Source organism: Zonotrichia albicollis, chromosome 8, assembly GCF_047830755.1.
Source record: "Zonotrichia albicollis isolate bZonAlb1 chromosome 8, bZonAlb1.hap1, whole genome shotgun sequence".
Classification (NCBI taxonomy): Eukaryota; Metazoa; Chordata; class Aves; order Passeriformes; family Passerellidae; genus Zonotrichia; species Zonotrichia albicollis.
The window spans coordinates 10,501,919-10,517,133 of record NC_133826.1 but is presented as its reverse complement, the minus strand read 5'-3'; the positions used below and the strand labels follow the sequence as shown (position 1 = coordinate 10,517,133).

At 45.5% G+C, this 15,215-nt stretch overlaps 1 protein-coding gene across 2 annotated transcripts in view; it reads right to left on the bottom strand.

The window, feature by feature from the left end:
• The window catches only part of ERI3 (ERI1 exoribonuclease family member 3), a 127,629-nt gene that overhangs the window by 87,779 nt on the left and 24,635 nt on the right, over positions 1-15,215 (bottom strand). For both annotated transcript variants that reach the window (XM_005482190.4, XM_005482191.4), the window contains exons 4-5: positions 10,019-10,078; positions 7,707-7,798 (exon numbers count right to left, since the gene is read on the bottom strand). In XM_005482190.4, coding sequence (XP_005482247.1) covers positions 7,707-7,798; positions 10,019-10,078 — 152 coding nt within the window. The remainder of the gene's footprint in view (positions 1-7,706; positions 7,799-10,018; positions 10,079-15,215) is intronic.

Below are 15,215 nucleotides of genomic sequence, written 5' to 3'. Positions count from 1 at the left end.
GGGAGAGCTTGGAAATATTAAGCCTCACAGTCTAAGGAAAACCTTCCTGCAATTAACTGCATGGAAGAGCTCTGACTCAGAGGGCAGCTCCTTTTCAGGGGTCCTTTTAATAACCAAGAAATGGCATATACGTGCTGTGAAGAATTAGGATCACCATTGGGAAGCTAAATGGTCCATAAAATGTAAAAATTCTCCTCAGAGCTGGGAGCATTGTGGGCTGGAGGAGAGGTGTCTTGGCAACCTCCCACCTGCCTACTCCATGCACCCGGTTTGCAGGGATGTGGCTCCAGGCAGGGATGAGGAACTGAATTCAGCTGGTGCCCAGGCATCTTGGGCACACTGGACAACAGTCAGCACCGAGACCTGGTTCAACATGCACATGGAAAAACTGAAGCAAGGAAATTAGAGATGACCAAGATGCACCTACAGAGCAAAAACGAAGGGTGTTGCAGACTGCCAGGCAGAGAGGAGGAGAAATCCTTGCTGCAAGAGAGGCAAAGCTGATAGGACCAAGGCAGGATGAAGTCCTGGACAGTATGAGCTTCCTGGACACAGCCCTGCCAGGACATCACCTTGCTTCGTCTGTCTTCTTCCCACAGACTTCTCTATTCTGCTTTATTCCACTACCACCTCGACATGCCTCACATCATTGCTAACACCTGGTCCACATCAATGTCTGAGCATGTGACACTGCCTTTGGGGTGCCAGGCTGCTGATGGCAGCACCTGGGCCAAACATGGAAAAAGGTGACTCCAACATGAAATGGACCCAGCTCAAGAAGTTAGTCCGCAGCTCCAGTGTCCTCCCAAGTCCTGCACACACCTCATCATCCACTCCTGAGGACACAGAGTGTCACTGGACAAGGCACATGAGAATATGCTGGAGGGAAAATACCAGGGATGACCTCAAGATGGCCCAGTAGGTCTTTGCCAGCCAGGAGCTTCAGGAGGAAAGGGACTGAACCCATCCAGGAAAATGGCTCCCAACAGGAAGCAAACATCCCAACAAAATAAAACATTTTCAGGAAAGCTATAGACTCACACAGCAGAGCAAGTGAAAGAGGAAGGATGCTGCTCCCAGGCTGGCAGTATTCTTCAAGCAGAGCTCTCTAGGCAGAGAAGCCATAAGCACATCTCTCCCAGCCAAGCCACTGAGAGGGCAGCACCAGTGCCAACGTGCAACTGCTTTGCTCCAGCTGCAAAGTAAGAAGAGCTGGGATCCAAAGGAAGACAGCTGACATTTCAGACCCAGCATGAAACACTAGAGCTGTCTAACACTAGAAAAATTAAGCTATTCTAAGAGAAAACAAACACTTTGTGGAACTAATCCTGTTTTTCACGCGTGCCACAAACAACAAAACTCAGACAGCAAACAGCCCTCCAGTGATTGTTCATTGCAGTCCCAAGCCAACCAGCTTTTCAATTCCCCAAGGCACAGAATCACCACAATCCTGAACTGCTATTAGAGGGCTCTCATATAGACAGAGGCTAGGTACCCATTTACCAAATATCCATTATAGATCCATTGATTTTGAAACCATTTTGCCTGAATTCACTAAAACCCTGGACACAGAATTCACCCTAGTGATTCCTGGTGCAGAGGGCATTATGGTTCCCTACTCTGTGAGCAGATGACATTGAGACCATTGATTTACATCCAGTTCAGGGTGACTGTTTTCAAACAGCTTAAGTTACCCAGGGGTAGAAAATGCACCTTCTCCACTTATTACTCCATCCCAAAGGTTCAGTGTTGGAAATAAAGTACATGATGCAATGCCTGTCTCATTCTCCCCGAGACTGCAAATTTATTTGTAAATTTCTCCAGACTCTTTTCACGCTGTCTTCAACTTCTTTGGTCTTCATTTCTAGGTAGAAGAGTCCTGCTCCCCAAAGTGCACCAGGCACCACAGCTCAGTAAATCTGTAGCCACTACAGCCCTAATATGACAAATGTTTTTGCTATCATGTGCCAGATAAGGAACAGACCTGAAGGTGACAGTCCATTGCATGATGATCCCCACACAAAGATTTAATGTCCAAAGCTTAACCCAAAGACATTCCCAGACATCTAGGACAATGTGACTTGCAGCAACCAATTATTTCAAATAAAGACAAGAACAGGAGTCAGCCAGGGTAACTGGTACATAAGGATAACAAAAGTCAAGTCTGGTATATTCATTTTAAATCACAGTGTACAGAGGGGGAATCTTAAAATCCAAATTTTTTTTTTTTTTTGCCTAAGTGATATCATTTTCTTTAAAAACAAAAAGCTGGACTGCAGGGTCGCAGAAGTGAATGGGGTCAGTGCTATTCCCTGTAAGTGCTCACAAGGCTCCCTTGCTTAGCTCTGGCAAAGCACTTTAGGATGTAATTACATGAACAACTCCATCAGCAAAGCTGACTCAAAAGGTTCCTGACCCTGGATATTCAGTCCCATCCCTTCACTGTAGTTCACACCACACTCTTTGTTCAGCCAATGTAACCGTGTGAAGAGATACAGCATAGGCTTGTTCAGCAAAATGATCCCCACTAAAAAAGCACCACCAAGCTAATCTAAAGATCTTAGTTGGAAAGGAATTGTTTTATTAGCTTTAAATGCAGATGATTACATTATCTTTCGGTTACCAGATCTTTCTCGTTACTCTCACTCTGAATATACCTCTTGCCCTGCTGCCACACAGCCAGCCCACCCCACACCTTCTCCTGCCCTTCCTCATGACTACCCAAGCGTTCCCACTCACTCCAGTCAGTGGCCATCTGCAATTCCTCTCTGAGGCAGAGGCTACCAACTCCCTCCTGGTCCTGGGATAAAGAACAGCATGTACGGAGGACACTAACACCAACAATTCTTTTCCATGCATGATCTTATTCTGATCTCAAAAAAGTCCAGGACAGAAACCTGGAAAGAGCAACCCACCACCACATTTGGAGCTGGTCAGAGAAGACAAGCATCTTCCCAGTCTGTGTAACTTGCAAGAAAGAATTAAAACAGTAACACAAAATTAAGCAATGGTATAATTTACTGCTCAGAATTTACTAATATCCAACCTAGGAAGAGCACCAAGGGCTATAAACATTTCAAGACACTTCACTATGTTTTATCACTATATTAGAGAGTACTTGCCTTTTAACACTTATTTAAGAAAATAAAAAACTTCTGAGCAGTAGTTTCCTGTGAAGACATAAATTAGCATGTTCTGATCAGCCACAGTAAGTGCAATTAAAGCATCTTCATGTCAGAGTTATATAGACCAAAGCCTACATGTCTTTTGGGTATGCTCAGTGCATTTACAGAACAATCCAAATCTGGAAGGAGAAGGATTAACAGATGCTTCTGACATTATGGTGCAGGTCTGAGACCTGGGACATAAGACTTCAGCTCTGCCTGTGCCTGCCTGCACAGCCCCAGGCATCTCACTTAACCTCACCGTACTTCAACTCTGTATCTATGAACACATGGTAAAAATGCCTCTTTTGTTGCCAAGATTAATTCACATTGTGTTTAAGAGCCCACAAACTGGTTCCACACACAGGGGAAAGCAATTTGACATTTCAGCAGAGATAAACTACACTAAAGAGCTTATATTACAAGGGCTCAACTGTGGCAGATACTAAGTACCCTCTTTTCCACTAAACCCGTCTCCTGCAGTCAGCAGCTCCCTCAGCCCTTCAGAGGCACATTACCCTCACCACCCAATGCCACATCAATGCTATTTGCTTAATGACTAGTGTCAGTTCCAACCTAGGTGCAGAATGAGGTCCAAGCACTAAAGCGGACGACATCAGGTATCTGAATCCATCCCTGGAGCTGTTAAACTTGGACTATAGCTCCTTGCAACAGGCTAAAGGAATCCTCCCACTGAGCATGCAGAGGCCTGAGGACCGTGTGTCTAACGAGGCTGTATCCCCACTCATATTTTAGCTTGGCAGGTCTGGTGCTCCTTTCATCTTTTGCTTCAGGTAGCTCTCTTTAATTAATAACATTTCTGAGCCGACACAGGGAACTTTCCACCCAGAATGAATGGCCCTCTCTCATTAGAACCATGACTTGTCATGATGTATTCAAGAGCAGAAGTGTGATTCATTCCCTTGTCTGGGAATGAGGGGTGTTGCTGGGGGGTGGGGGGGAGCAGAGTCTCTGTAATGAGTGACTGATATTTGCTGAAGTTGATATGCGACTCTGTCGGCTTGAACTGCCTTGTCAGGACAAGCCTTCAAGAAAGGTGATGTTCCTACTCAAGAGGTTTTCCTCATTAAAGAAATTGCATCTTAACAAGAGGGAAGGGGAGGGCTGGCAGGAGAGCTGCTGTCTCCCCAACTCCAGCCTGATTCACACACACACCAAGAACTGAAAGCAGGTTGATCCGAGCACAGCCAGTAGAGGATCAGCGCTTCATTTAGGAGCCCTCTCACACAAAAATGAGCCCTCTCACACAATGGACTCTCTCCAGCAGCAACCAAATCCCTCCAACAGGTGCACTTCTGATGGTGCACCACACCCATAACAAAGCCTTTGGCAGCATGGCCAAGGACCCTGACTCATGCTAAATCTCCATAAGCCCTTCTCAGATGCTTGGTGTTCTGGGCACCCAGAACTGCCTGTTGTGGGCACCCAGCTCCTTGTGACTAGTGCTCCCTGTTGTCTGAGGGAAAACAGACACATAGCTCTGTGTCTTCCAAGGAGGCTCCAAGTGCTCAAGAGCCATCAAGTCTGTAGCCTCATTTCCTCAAGATCCCCGAGCCAAGCAGAAGCTTTACTGATCCTTTAGCAGCTGATATTACAACTTGAATCCTGCAGACTCAGCAATGCCAGACACCATCAGCAGAGAGCAGTACCCTGACAATCACTATTTCTCTGGTCCTTTTGTTTGAGCTACAGACATTGCAACTCCTGGCTTAGGCAGGGCTATTTCCCTACCTTATCCCTATATCCAACACTGACAGGCTTGAAGATTCCTCCTCCTTGTTACTGCCACTTCCCCACATCCAGCCCGCTCATCCCACTGTGCCTCCCTGGCTCCTACCAGTGGCACCTACTGGAAGCCCTCACAGTAGACAGACGAGTTCAGAAGACACCATATCTCAGCTCTAGAACAGCACATGCAGACAGAAGCCAAACTAAAAGCCCAGGTCACTGCTGGAGAAGCCAGGAACAAATCTGCATGGTTTACCAGCCAGGCTAAGGACAATGGAGGACAGGAACTCCAAACCACTCAAGATCTGGGTAAGAGGACTGCAGCTATGCAAGCAGCTGTCATTACTAAGGAAGCTGAGAAAAGAAAGAGCAGAGTTAGGAGTAAACTTGTCACAAGTGGTGGCTCCTTAAGCCAGGAAGTGTTGCACTCACCTCAGTGTCCTCAATTCCTCTGGAACCCAGCCAGGTTTCTACCATGCAATGTTCCAACAACACTCCTCCAAAAGTGGACAAACAGCACCACCTCCCTTCCTGCTGCCTTTTGTGAGACCAGCGTGTGGTCTCAACATGGTAGCAAAGGGCATCAGCTACACCACAGGTCATGTAGGGAAGCATGAAGGGTTCCCTGGAATACCTCACGGATGTTCCACGTCTCTGAGGCTCTGCCTCCCTGTCTGAGCAGCCTTGTTTCAGCTCTCCGCTTTCTCTCTTTAAAAAGAGATGCTCAGTTCTGCTTTGCTAAACCCTATTTGGCAATGTGTCTAAACACACGCAAACTTAATTAGTTCAGGAGGGAGACTCGGCATTTGTGGTGACGGATAAAAGTAACGGGAAATGAGACAAGTCAGAGCTGGCAGGGAGTCCTCACTCCAGCCTCATCCACTGGCATGGTGCTAATCAGATGTGACGCTACACGCGGCAGCACCCAATCGGCGACGGAGCAGCGTGATGTGCTACTCACCAGGCGGCTGCTGCCAGACTCCTGCTATCCATGTGCTTGGAAACACAGAATGCATTTTCTGCTTTGCCCTGAAGATGTTTCAGGATTGAATTCTGAAGTTAATGGTTTAAAAAAAAATTTTAAAAGGAAGAGGGAGAATTGAACCACTCTCAACAACCTCATGGCCAGGAGTGGAGTCTTCTTTTCCAGCTGAGTAGTGAGGGACAATCCATGCGAGAGACCACGGCAAATGGTGAATAGTGTATCTCCACTCCAGAACAGCATGTCCCTCTGAGCCAGCTCACCTCACAACTCCCATGGCCCACCACTAATGGGGCTCATCTTTACCTCTATTTGCCTGCTGTAGAGCTCTGAAGAAAAAAAAAAAAAGCCACCAACACATCCAGGTTGCTCTTTCCATATGAACACCAAGTTAGGATGTCATTACCTGGGAATCTTGTCAGCCCGCTGTGAAAGCAATGGAAAGATGGGCTTGGAGCAAAGATAACTGTTTCTCACAACCATCAACAAAGTGGTAAATTGGACTCACAACAGCAATACAGGAGTAAAGAACAGAGAAAATAGAATACACGAGAAACAGAAGTTTAGCGCAGCAACTGTGCTGGTATCTAACAGACGCTTAAACATGATATATAATGAAAAATAACTCACTCCTAATTTAAGCAACTAACACAAGAACTTGCAATATATATGAGCTCTGGACAGAGCCTGAGCAAAGACCAAGATTCTGACTATAAAATTCAAATACCACCCCTCTGTCTCTGTCTGGAGGCAATTTCTCAGTACCACTAGTGCTTGTGCTGAGCTTCGGACCCCATATTTCATGTTTCACTAATTACACAAAGAAAAGGCAAGGAGCTGCCACTCTGCAAAGACTACTTGTCAGGGAAGAACTGGTGCTGATTGCTCCTAGACTATGTGCAGTTTATTTAGGCTTCCAGCTTGGGGAAACCGATGTCACAGTGAGAACCAAGTAACACTACTAACGAGTTGTGGCTGTCAGTTTGGGATGGGATGTGTCAAGCCCATGCTTTACTGCTGTGATAACAACAGGAATCTTTATCCAGCACTACAGGCAAATGAAAGCTGAAGCAAGATTATACTAATCCAAAGGAATTCGGCTCTATAGGACACTGATCTGCAAACACTTTGGAGATTGAACTAATTTAATTTTTGGACATTTAGCTCCATTCTTACAATAACATTTTTAGGTTGTGGCCTAGCTATTTTTCTAACAAAACATGCACATAAACTAACATTTGCAGATCCCAGTGAAGGCCCCCACCTGGTACTTGCCAGATATTCACTCAGCTGATGAAGATGACCTTAACGATAAGAACACCACTGAAGCATGCCAGACCCGGCTTCTACTCTGCTTGTGTTCTGTTCCAAAGACTACTCTGTGATTCACATTGAATTACTGTGCCAAGATGACAGAAAAACCCTTAAATGCAGGAAGTCAGGTAAGGATCATCACTTGATCATTCACATACACACTCAGAAATATTCATCCCTTTGGAAAGTATATTGGGTAAAAGGCAAAATGTCCCAAAGCTCCAGTTTAAACTTTTCTTCATTCGCTATAGGGAATATCCTAGGCAGTGAACTTATTCATTCGCTATAGGGAATATCCTAGGCAGTGATCTTGCACCATGCCCAGCACCCATCTCCTGAAACAACTTTCCTCTCCCAGTTATGCATGGCAAACAACAATTTCCCTAAGAAACAATGAGTAGGGACAGTTGGAGGCTTGCAAGGACAAAGACATATGCACTACAAGAAAGAATGGAGCAATAAAGCCCAGGAAAATCTCCCTCCCCTCCCATACTCACATCACTTTCAAATCCCAGTCTCCACAGGTCACAAAAATCGACTTGACGCTGGGATCTAAGAGGCCTTCCTTTGCCATCCACTCGTCAACCCTCTGAAAGGAAGGCAAGAAAAGAGGATGAGTTTTGCAGAGACAGGCCGAGCCACAAGAGTTAAACTCAGATAAGCTGCTTGCAATCAAGAGAGAAGAAAATTGTGATCTTATCCAACCTCTCCCTCTCTCTCTTCTCTCTTTGCTTGCCATCTCAACAACAGCACGTTTGGACCTTTGAAGATTTCTGATAGGAGACATCAGGCAACCAGAGGAGAGATGATCTTATCAGACACCGCAGCAGCTCTGCTTGTGGAGGGATGAAAGTTGTGCAGCGTTAACGGGACAATACAACCGTGCTGTTACCTGGCATTTCTCCTCTCCCTGTACCAAAGAGGCTCGTAGGAAACATAACTTTTGTCCCCTCCAGTGAGGAGAAAAGACAGGTATTTTGAGATGGCATCCCTCTCCTACAGCATTTCTCACATACACCAATTCATATAGCAGCAGGGGGATGTGGAAAGCGGGAAAAAATTGAAGGGCTGGGCACACACAGGCACTGTGTGGCAGTAACAAGCAAAGCCAGGTGTCCCCTTCCTCTCCAGGCTGGATCCCTCTTTCCTTCTTATAGTTCTGAAGTAGTGCTTGTTCAGGGTAGTGTGGATTTAAAGAGGATCCACTATTCCTGATCAGTTCCCAGAGGGACAGACATTCTGGGTCCTCTTAAAAAATGGGCCATGTTAACCTGGAGGATGCAATCCACCTCAGGGATTAAGGAACTAACCTAGACTATAAGCCCTGCACACACAGAAGCCCTGCACAGACACTTAGTCCACATAAAACTAGCAAATGACATGCCCAAAATCTTGCAGTGGCAGGCAATCAACTGTTATTATGCAACCTCATTAGCAGCATTTTCAATGCTTGAGCAACAGAAATCCCTCCTCTTTTCCCTTGCTTGACACCTTTCATTCCTGAGCAAACCAGCATGCCTCAGAAGCTGCCTGACCTGAATCTCATTTTAACCTAGAAACACGCTGCTGTATGAACACCTTTTCTGTCCAAATTAAAAAAAATTCTACATAAGTGTTTCCACACTCCAAGAAGCTTCCATAGAAACAGAATGAACCATTTTCTGGAATACTCCAGTGGCAATCTACTTTCACCCATCCAGGCAAAGAGGACTCTCCCTCCTGGGGGAAACAGGCTCATGCATCCATATGTTTATGGACAAGCAAGACTGCTGTATGCTCTCTGGAGAGCTGGGGGTTTGCATGGATGGAGACACCCCCTCTGACTGAAGAGCACCATCTTCAGTCTCATGTCACCAACACAGCCTTTCCTGCCAGGGGTCAATGCTTCTTCCTGTGACTGTACAACATCCCCCTGAGTAAAACTCTCCAGAAAAGCAGCATCCAGCCTCTCAGCCACACTCCCTTTGGCTGACAGGGGTCTCCCAACCAGCCTCACATGAGCCTGCCCAGAGTTGGGGACAGCAGTGGTAACTTTTCTAAACTCCCTGATGTAAGTGCCCATCAAATGCTGTCTCCATGGAGGATTTTAACACCTTTAATTTGATTTCCTCAGATAAACAATTGTTGCAATTATTCTGATTAGGAACAATTAGGTTACACAGCAGTGGAAATCCTGACAGAGATGACGCATCAAACACCAACCTGCAGCCCAAGTAGGCTCTGCTTGAGGAGGTTTCCTTCCCTATCTGACTACCAACAAAAGCTATTGATGGAGAAATACTTCCAAGTTAATTAAGCCTTAAATGCTCTAGGAATTCCACATTAAGCAGAAGGTATTATTAGGGCTGTATCTGCATTCACACATCCTTTAGATTAGATTTCAGAGGCCTTTTCTTTCTATACTACATGTATTATTGAGCATTTAAATAGGTAGAAAAAATAATTTAATAAAGTGCTGAGGGAGGGGAAAAGAAATGAAAGCAGAATCTCCAGAAGCAGTGGTCTTGAGCAATGTCTTGGTGCTTTAAAACTGGCTCAAGAAAGAATCGCCTCTTCTCCTATCTACTGGCAGGAGTTTGGATATCTTGTCAGCACCCTTGACATGAACAGCTGGAGATGACAGATCAATGGTTCAATAATCTCAGCAGTGTGTCACCAGTGTGACAGCAAATGTTATTCTAATGAAGCTGTAATCATAGTCAAATTACGCGGTTCGATTCTCAGCAAGGGGAGGGTGCAGGGAAAGAGATGAAGAGGGGACTACAAGACCAGAGGTCAGAGTTTGAGAACTAAAGGTTACTCTGCTTACCTCAAGCACTTGCTGGAGGCTTGGCTGCCCATCCACCATGCCTTGAATAATCCCAGTCAGCTGAAACAGAGACAAACGGAAAGCAGTCACCAGAGCAGCACTCAAAAGATCATTAGAGAGGTCTACTCTCCTGCCCATCTTTCTGCAACCAAAACATGCTCCTGTGACCCACAGGGGTGATGATGAGGAACCAGCCACAGCAGAGTGACCCTGCTTGCTCCCCAGCCACAGGCAAGGGCATAGCTCCATCCCAAACACAGAAATGTAGTGGAGTTCCTACCCACACCACAAAACTGCAAATTTTCAGCATGGCAGGATCCATTTGGGGAGCAGGGTCATACACCAGCATGATGCCCTTTTTCAACATGCCCTTCAGCAGTTTTGGTGTTGCCTTGATGTACACAGGCAGTGGTGACTACCAAGGTCTCTGGACATTCCTCTGCTGTCACAGTGACACCACAATTTCAGTGTCAGATGAACCAAACAGAGAAATATTGGCAAGTGAGACCTGGAGTGGACCCAGTCATCCTCCCCTGAGCTGGGCAGACAGCATGTCCATGTTCCCATAGTCCATCACAGCATTCCTCAGCAGTTCAAAATTGTATTCAAAATAACGGAATGAAATCTGAAGAAAAGCACTTTCTTCCAGAGCCCTGTCTAGTCTGTTTTCCAGTAGGTTCCTTAGAAGAAGTCCTGCCAACAGATACTCCTGCTGACTGCTCCTAGACCGCTCAGCTGCTCAAAGCTAAACACATGCATTGAAAGATGCAGTCTCATGGGCCTCTGCCTGTGTCTGCCCAGGAGAGCTTGAGGCACATGGAAAACTGATAATTTTTCTGTCTGCCTTCCAACTGACAAAACTGTCTTTTAACATATTGAATATTGGAGTTCAGTAGCTTGCCATCAATGCACCCAAGTAATTAAAAAAATCATTATTAGAACAAGTGCCCACTATGGGATTTCACTTCATATAGCACTTTCCTGAAGCTACATATCTCACACGTTTTCATAAAATAAAGGTCAAGCACAGCCTAGAAGCATCCATGCCTCTGGAAGCTACAGCATGCAGTTGAGAGGTACTGATGGCCACACCATCACCCAGGAGTAACTCTTCCACGCAGACCAGCTCAAACTACTTGTACAAGAGAAGTCCTCTCACAAACCAGAGGGCTCTGGGCTTTATTAAGTATGTGGCAACTGAAGGAAGCTAAATGGTTTCTATCTCTCAGTTTCTTTGGCTGCTTGGCTTACAGCACTGAACTTGGAGGACAGAAAAAGAAATTATAATAAACTCCAATTAAACTGTAATTACATTTAATGAATACCAAATACCTGACTCACTGAATAAACTGTAAGTGGAAAGATTATTTTCTCATAGTGACTCCATGAAATGGCAATACATACCTTTTAGGGGAAGTATTTTAATTTTAAGAATGCAGAGTTCCTCTAGGTGTGTTTCTCAAGTTCATCAAGCCATTATGAAGTGGAATTTTAGGAAAGTGGAGGGACATAGACACTCTTTTGTATTTGGGAAACTGTTTTAATAATAATCTCTATTTTAATTGTGTTAACAGCTGCTACCTACAGACTTCCATACTCTGAGAAGCAAACAGATTTGAGGAACGAATGCATGGCTCTTTAGAGCAGTTTTTAAAACTCACTGGCGTGGTTTTTGCTTTTCTTGCCATCTTTCTCTCCATGTACTCTTCTGGCAGAGGTGGAAGGTTCACCTATTGCTAAGTGCTGGTTCTGCCTTTCAGACAGCAGCTCAACCCAAATCTCTGGAAGTGACTGAAAGGTGTGTTCAGAAAGGAACTGCAGAATCATAGAATAGTTTGTTTTGCAAGAGACCTTTAAAGTTCATCCAGTCCAACCTCCCTCACAGTGAGCAGGGACATCTTCAACTAGATCAGGTTGCTCACAGCCCCATCCAACCTAACCTTGAATGTTATGTCTCTGGCAACCTGTGCAACTGTTTCACCACCCTCAATGTTAAAATCTTCTTCTGTACACTTAGTTGACTAGTTTAAAGTCATTATTCCTTGTCCTGTTACAATGGGGCCAAGTTGAAAAGTCCATCTTATAAGCCCTCTTAAGTAATAAAAGGTCACAATAAGGTCTCTTGGTAGTATTATCTTCTCCAAGCTGAACAGCCCCAAAGCTCCCAGCCTTTCCTCACAGGAGAGGAGTTTCATCCCTCTGCTCATCTTCAGGGCCCTCCTCTGAACCTGCTCCAAGAGGTCCAAGTCTTTTCTGTGCTAAGGATGACAGGGGACATTTCACTATCTCAGCCAGTACTAATGCAAATGGTTTCTACCATTCCAGGCACCCTCAGGACTCTATCTGTGGAGCACTGCACCCCTGATGCCATGGGAGGACAGGGTATAATGGCCTCATCCAGACATTTCCCATCAGGAGGAGGGAGGGATATGGAGGCAAATGCAGAGGTGCCACCAAGAGTCACAGCTTATTCTTGCTCAAAACTCCTTCTGTCCTTCCCCTCCAGGCTAGCAAAGCACCAGCCTGTCTGTACAAGGACACATTGCCAAGCATACACACACAAGATTCACGCTGCAGAAGTCACACACATGAATACAAAGGAATGTATCTGCTCCATAGGTACATTTCAACACAGGTCAGAGTGCTCAAACTGGACCAGATTTCTACTCTCTCATCCTTTCTGATACTTTTTGTTATCAGTTATGTCCATCTGCCACATCCAACCTAGTGCATTGGATCTCTGCAGCATTATCTGGTCTTGCAGCTTTGAAAAAGTATAAAACATAAAACTGCACAATTGTAAAATTTCACTGGTTATCCCAAGAAGCATGAGGTACTTGGGAACATAAGCAAGCTATAATGCCTTTATCTTTTTGTATTTTTATTGTCTATTCCTTCAGGAAAAAAATCAATAAAAATTAGTCATAAAAAGAGAGCCAAGTATCGTGAAAAGATCTGTACAAGCACCTTGCATGTAGAGGGAACCTCTCCTTAATGCTCCTGGCAAGAACTTTCTTGGGCACCAGAAAAATCATCTGCATCTTCCGACAAGGCATGATGAGCTTTATACACCTAGAAACAGCTTTTAACAACTTCTCCACCTAAGCATTCAGCTCACGCCTCACAATAACCAAGGTTCACAACCTGTTGTTTTACAGAAGCAGGTCAGGAGAAAGGGGACAAGATGAGGTCTCAGAGTGAGCCAGCACTGGAAGAAAGCTCCTGGCCATTGATGTGGGGAATTGGAGAAACATCCAGTAGCCAGGGGAGAGCACACCAAAAGGTAAGCAAAGCGATGTCTTGAGGGAGGCAACAAGCTCTCCACCCTTCCAAGTACCCTTCCCATGCTGCGCTGTTGTCTTCAAGAAGGAAGAGTGATGGAAGAGGTAATCCAAACCCAAGGAGCAATGTCAAGCAACCCCAGTAACCCTTCCACACAGTCTACATCAAGCAGTTCTACTGCTTAGCAAAGGCAGGGGGGAGAGGGGAAATCAGCAGCACAGCAGACAGGCTCCCATGTAATGTCAACACCAGTGCTTTTGCTAGAGAGTTTATCTGGGAAATCATCGTATTTCTACTCCAAGACAGTTTGCTGATTACCTAAGCACTTGTCTCTGGCGTACCATCTGATAATCAGGCCTGGTCTTTCTTTGTAGACAAAGAGGCCAATAAATCTCCACCTTTGTAAGTAGAGGTGCCTAGACAAAGCCCTTTACTGGCATTTAGCAAAATTAGTATTTTTCAGAAAACATAAACCAGCAGAAAGTCGATAACAAGTGCTGGAGCAGTTCAGGCAGCAGCTCTGCAAGAGGCACATCCTGGCTGTGTCCCTGGGGTCTCAAGCAAACCTACACCAGCGGCACAGGGATGATCTCTGCACTTACTTGTCAGCACCCCACTGTTTAGTAAGGTTCACCAGTGGCTCTCAGGGTAGGGTTTCAAACTCAGCCCCATACATGGGTCTCAGGAACAAGCACATCTCCAGTCACGATCCCACTCTTGGGGATCTGTAACAGGCCAGGGGACTGCCAAGCCAGGAAGGACAGGGGCCATGCTGGGCACTAAGTAGCAAGGGGTACAATGTAGGGGTGACCAGGAGCCAGTGACATCAAGGCTAGGATTAAATCCTAATCCATGCTGTTAACAACAGAGGACTTGCCAAACCTGGCAGTGCAGCCTTTTTGCACCATTGACAGACACAGGTGGGGGTTCTGCAATCATTTTGCCTGCTGGCCTCAGTACTGCCCATTTTCACCAAGCTCTGGACATGATGCCAGACTGAGGTTCATGGCAGAGTCTGCAGCAGAATGCTGACCTGGGACACCTGTGCCCATCCTGCAAAAGCACAGCCATCACAGACACACTCAGCTTCACTTGCTTCAAGGCTCCACACAGGAGACACAAACACCTGGTCCAGACCCCCAAGAGCAAGAGAAAACCAAGAAACCATCACTGCAGTACAGGAGCATTACGTGGGCTGACTGTGGGTCACAAGGTCATCATCTAGAGAAGCTCTGAATGTCCCTAGATTGCAGCAGGCTGGACGCTCCGTTCAGCTCACAAAGCTGAACCACAAGCACACACCAAGCAAGTAATGCAGACTCTTGTGCAAGAACAGAGCCAGAGTCTTTAGAAACAGGGGAAAGCATGCAACAGACAGATTTCCAGAAAAAGGAGTTTTGGTGGGAGTTAATGAGACAACTTCTCTCCAGAATTTAGGTGACTTGCAAGGCTGACATTTTGGGCTCAGCTCTAGAAGATGACGTTGTCTTTAGCAAAGATCAGGTGCAAGCTGTTAGATTTATCACATTTGTACAAGCATATGTCCAGCAAGTCTCATGGGGACAAGGACAGCCAAAGTAGTTGCCCAGCCTTCTAGCATTAAGGTTGCAAAACCATTTCCATTATAACCCTCTGTTCTCACACATTTATAGGTTTCTTAAAGCTCTTCTCTGGGGAATAATGTTTTCTGGGCTTAGTCTTTTTTTTTTTTAAGTTTAAATAAAATACCTTCAGACGGTTTTGAGTTACAGCAGAATAAAAATAAGTATTTGTTTTTACAATGTGAAAATATGGAAGGAGCTGGTTGGTTCTGGAGGGGACTCCACCTAACACAGAGGAGTCATTTTTCATCAGGCTAGTACAGGTGGGACAAGCCCTCCATGGGCTTAAGCCTGTAGCCACAGAGGTAGGGGAA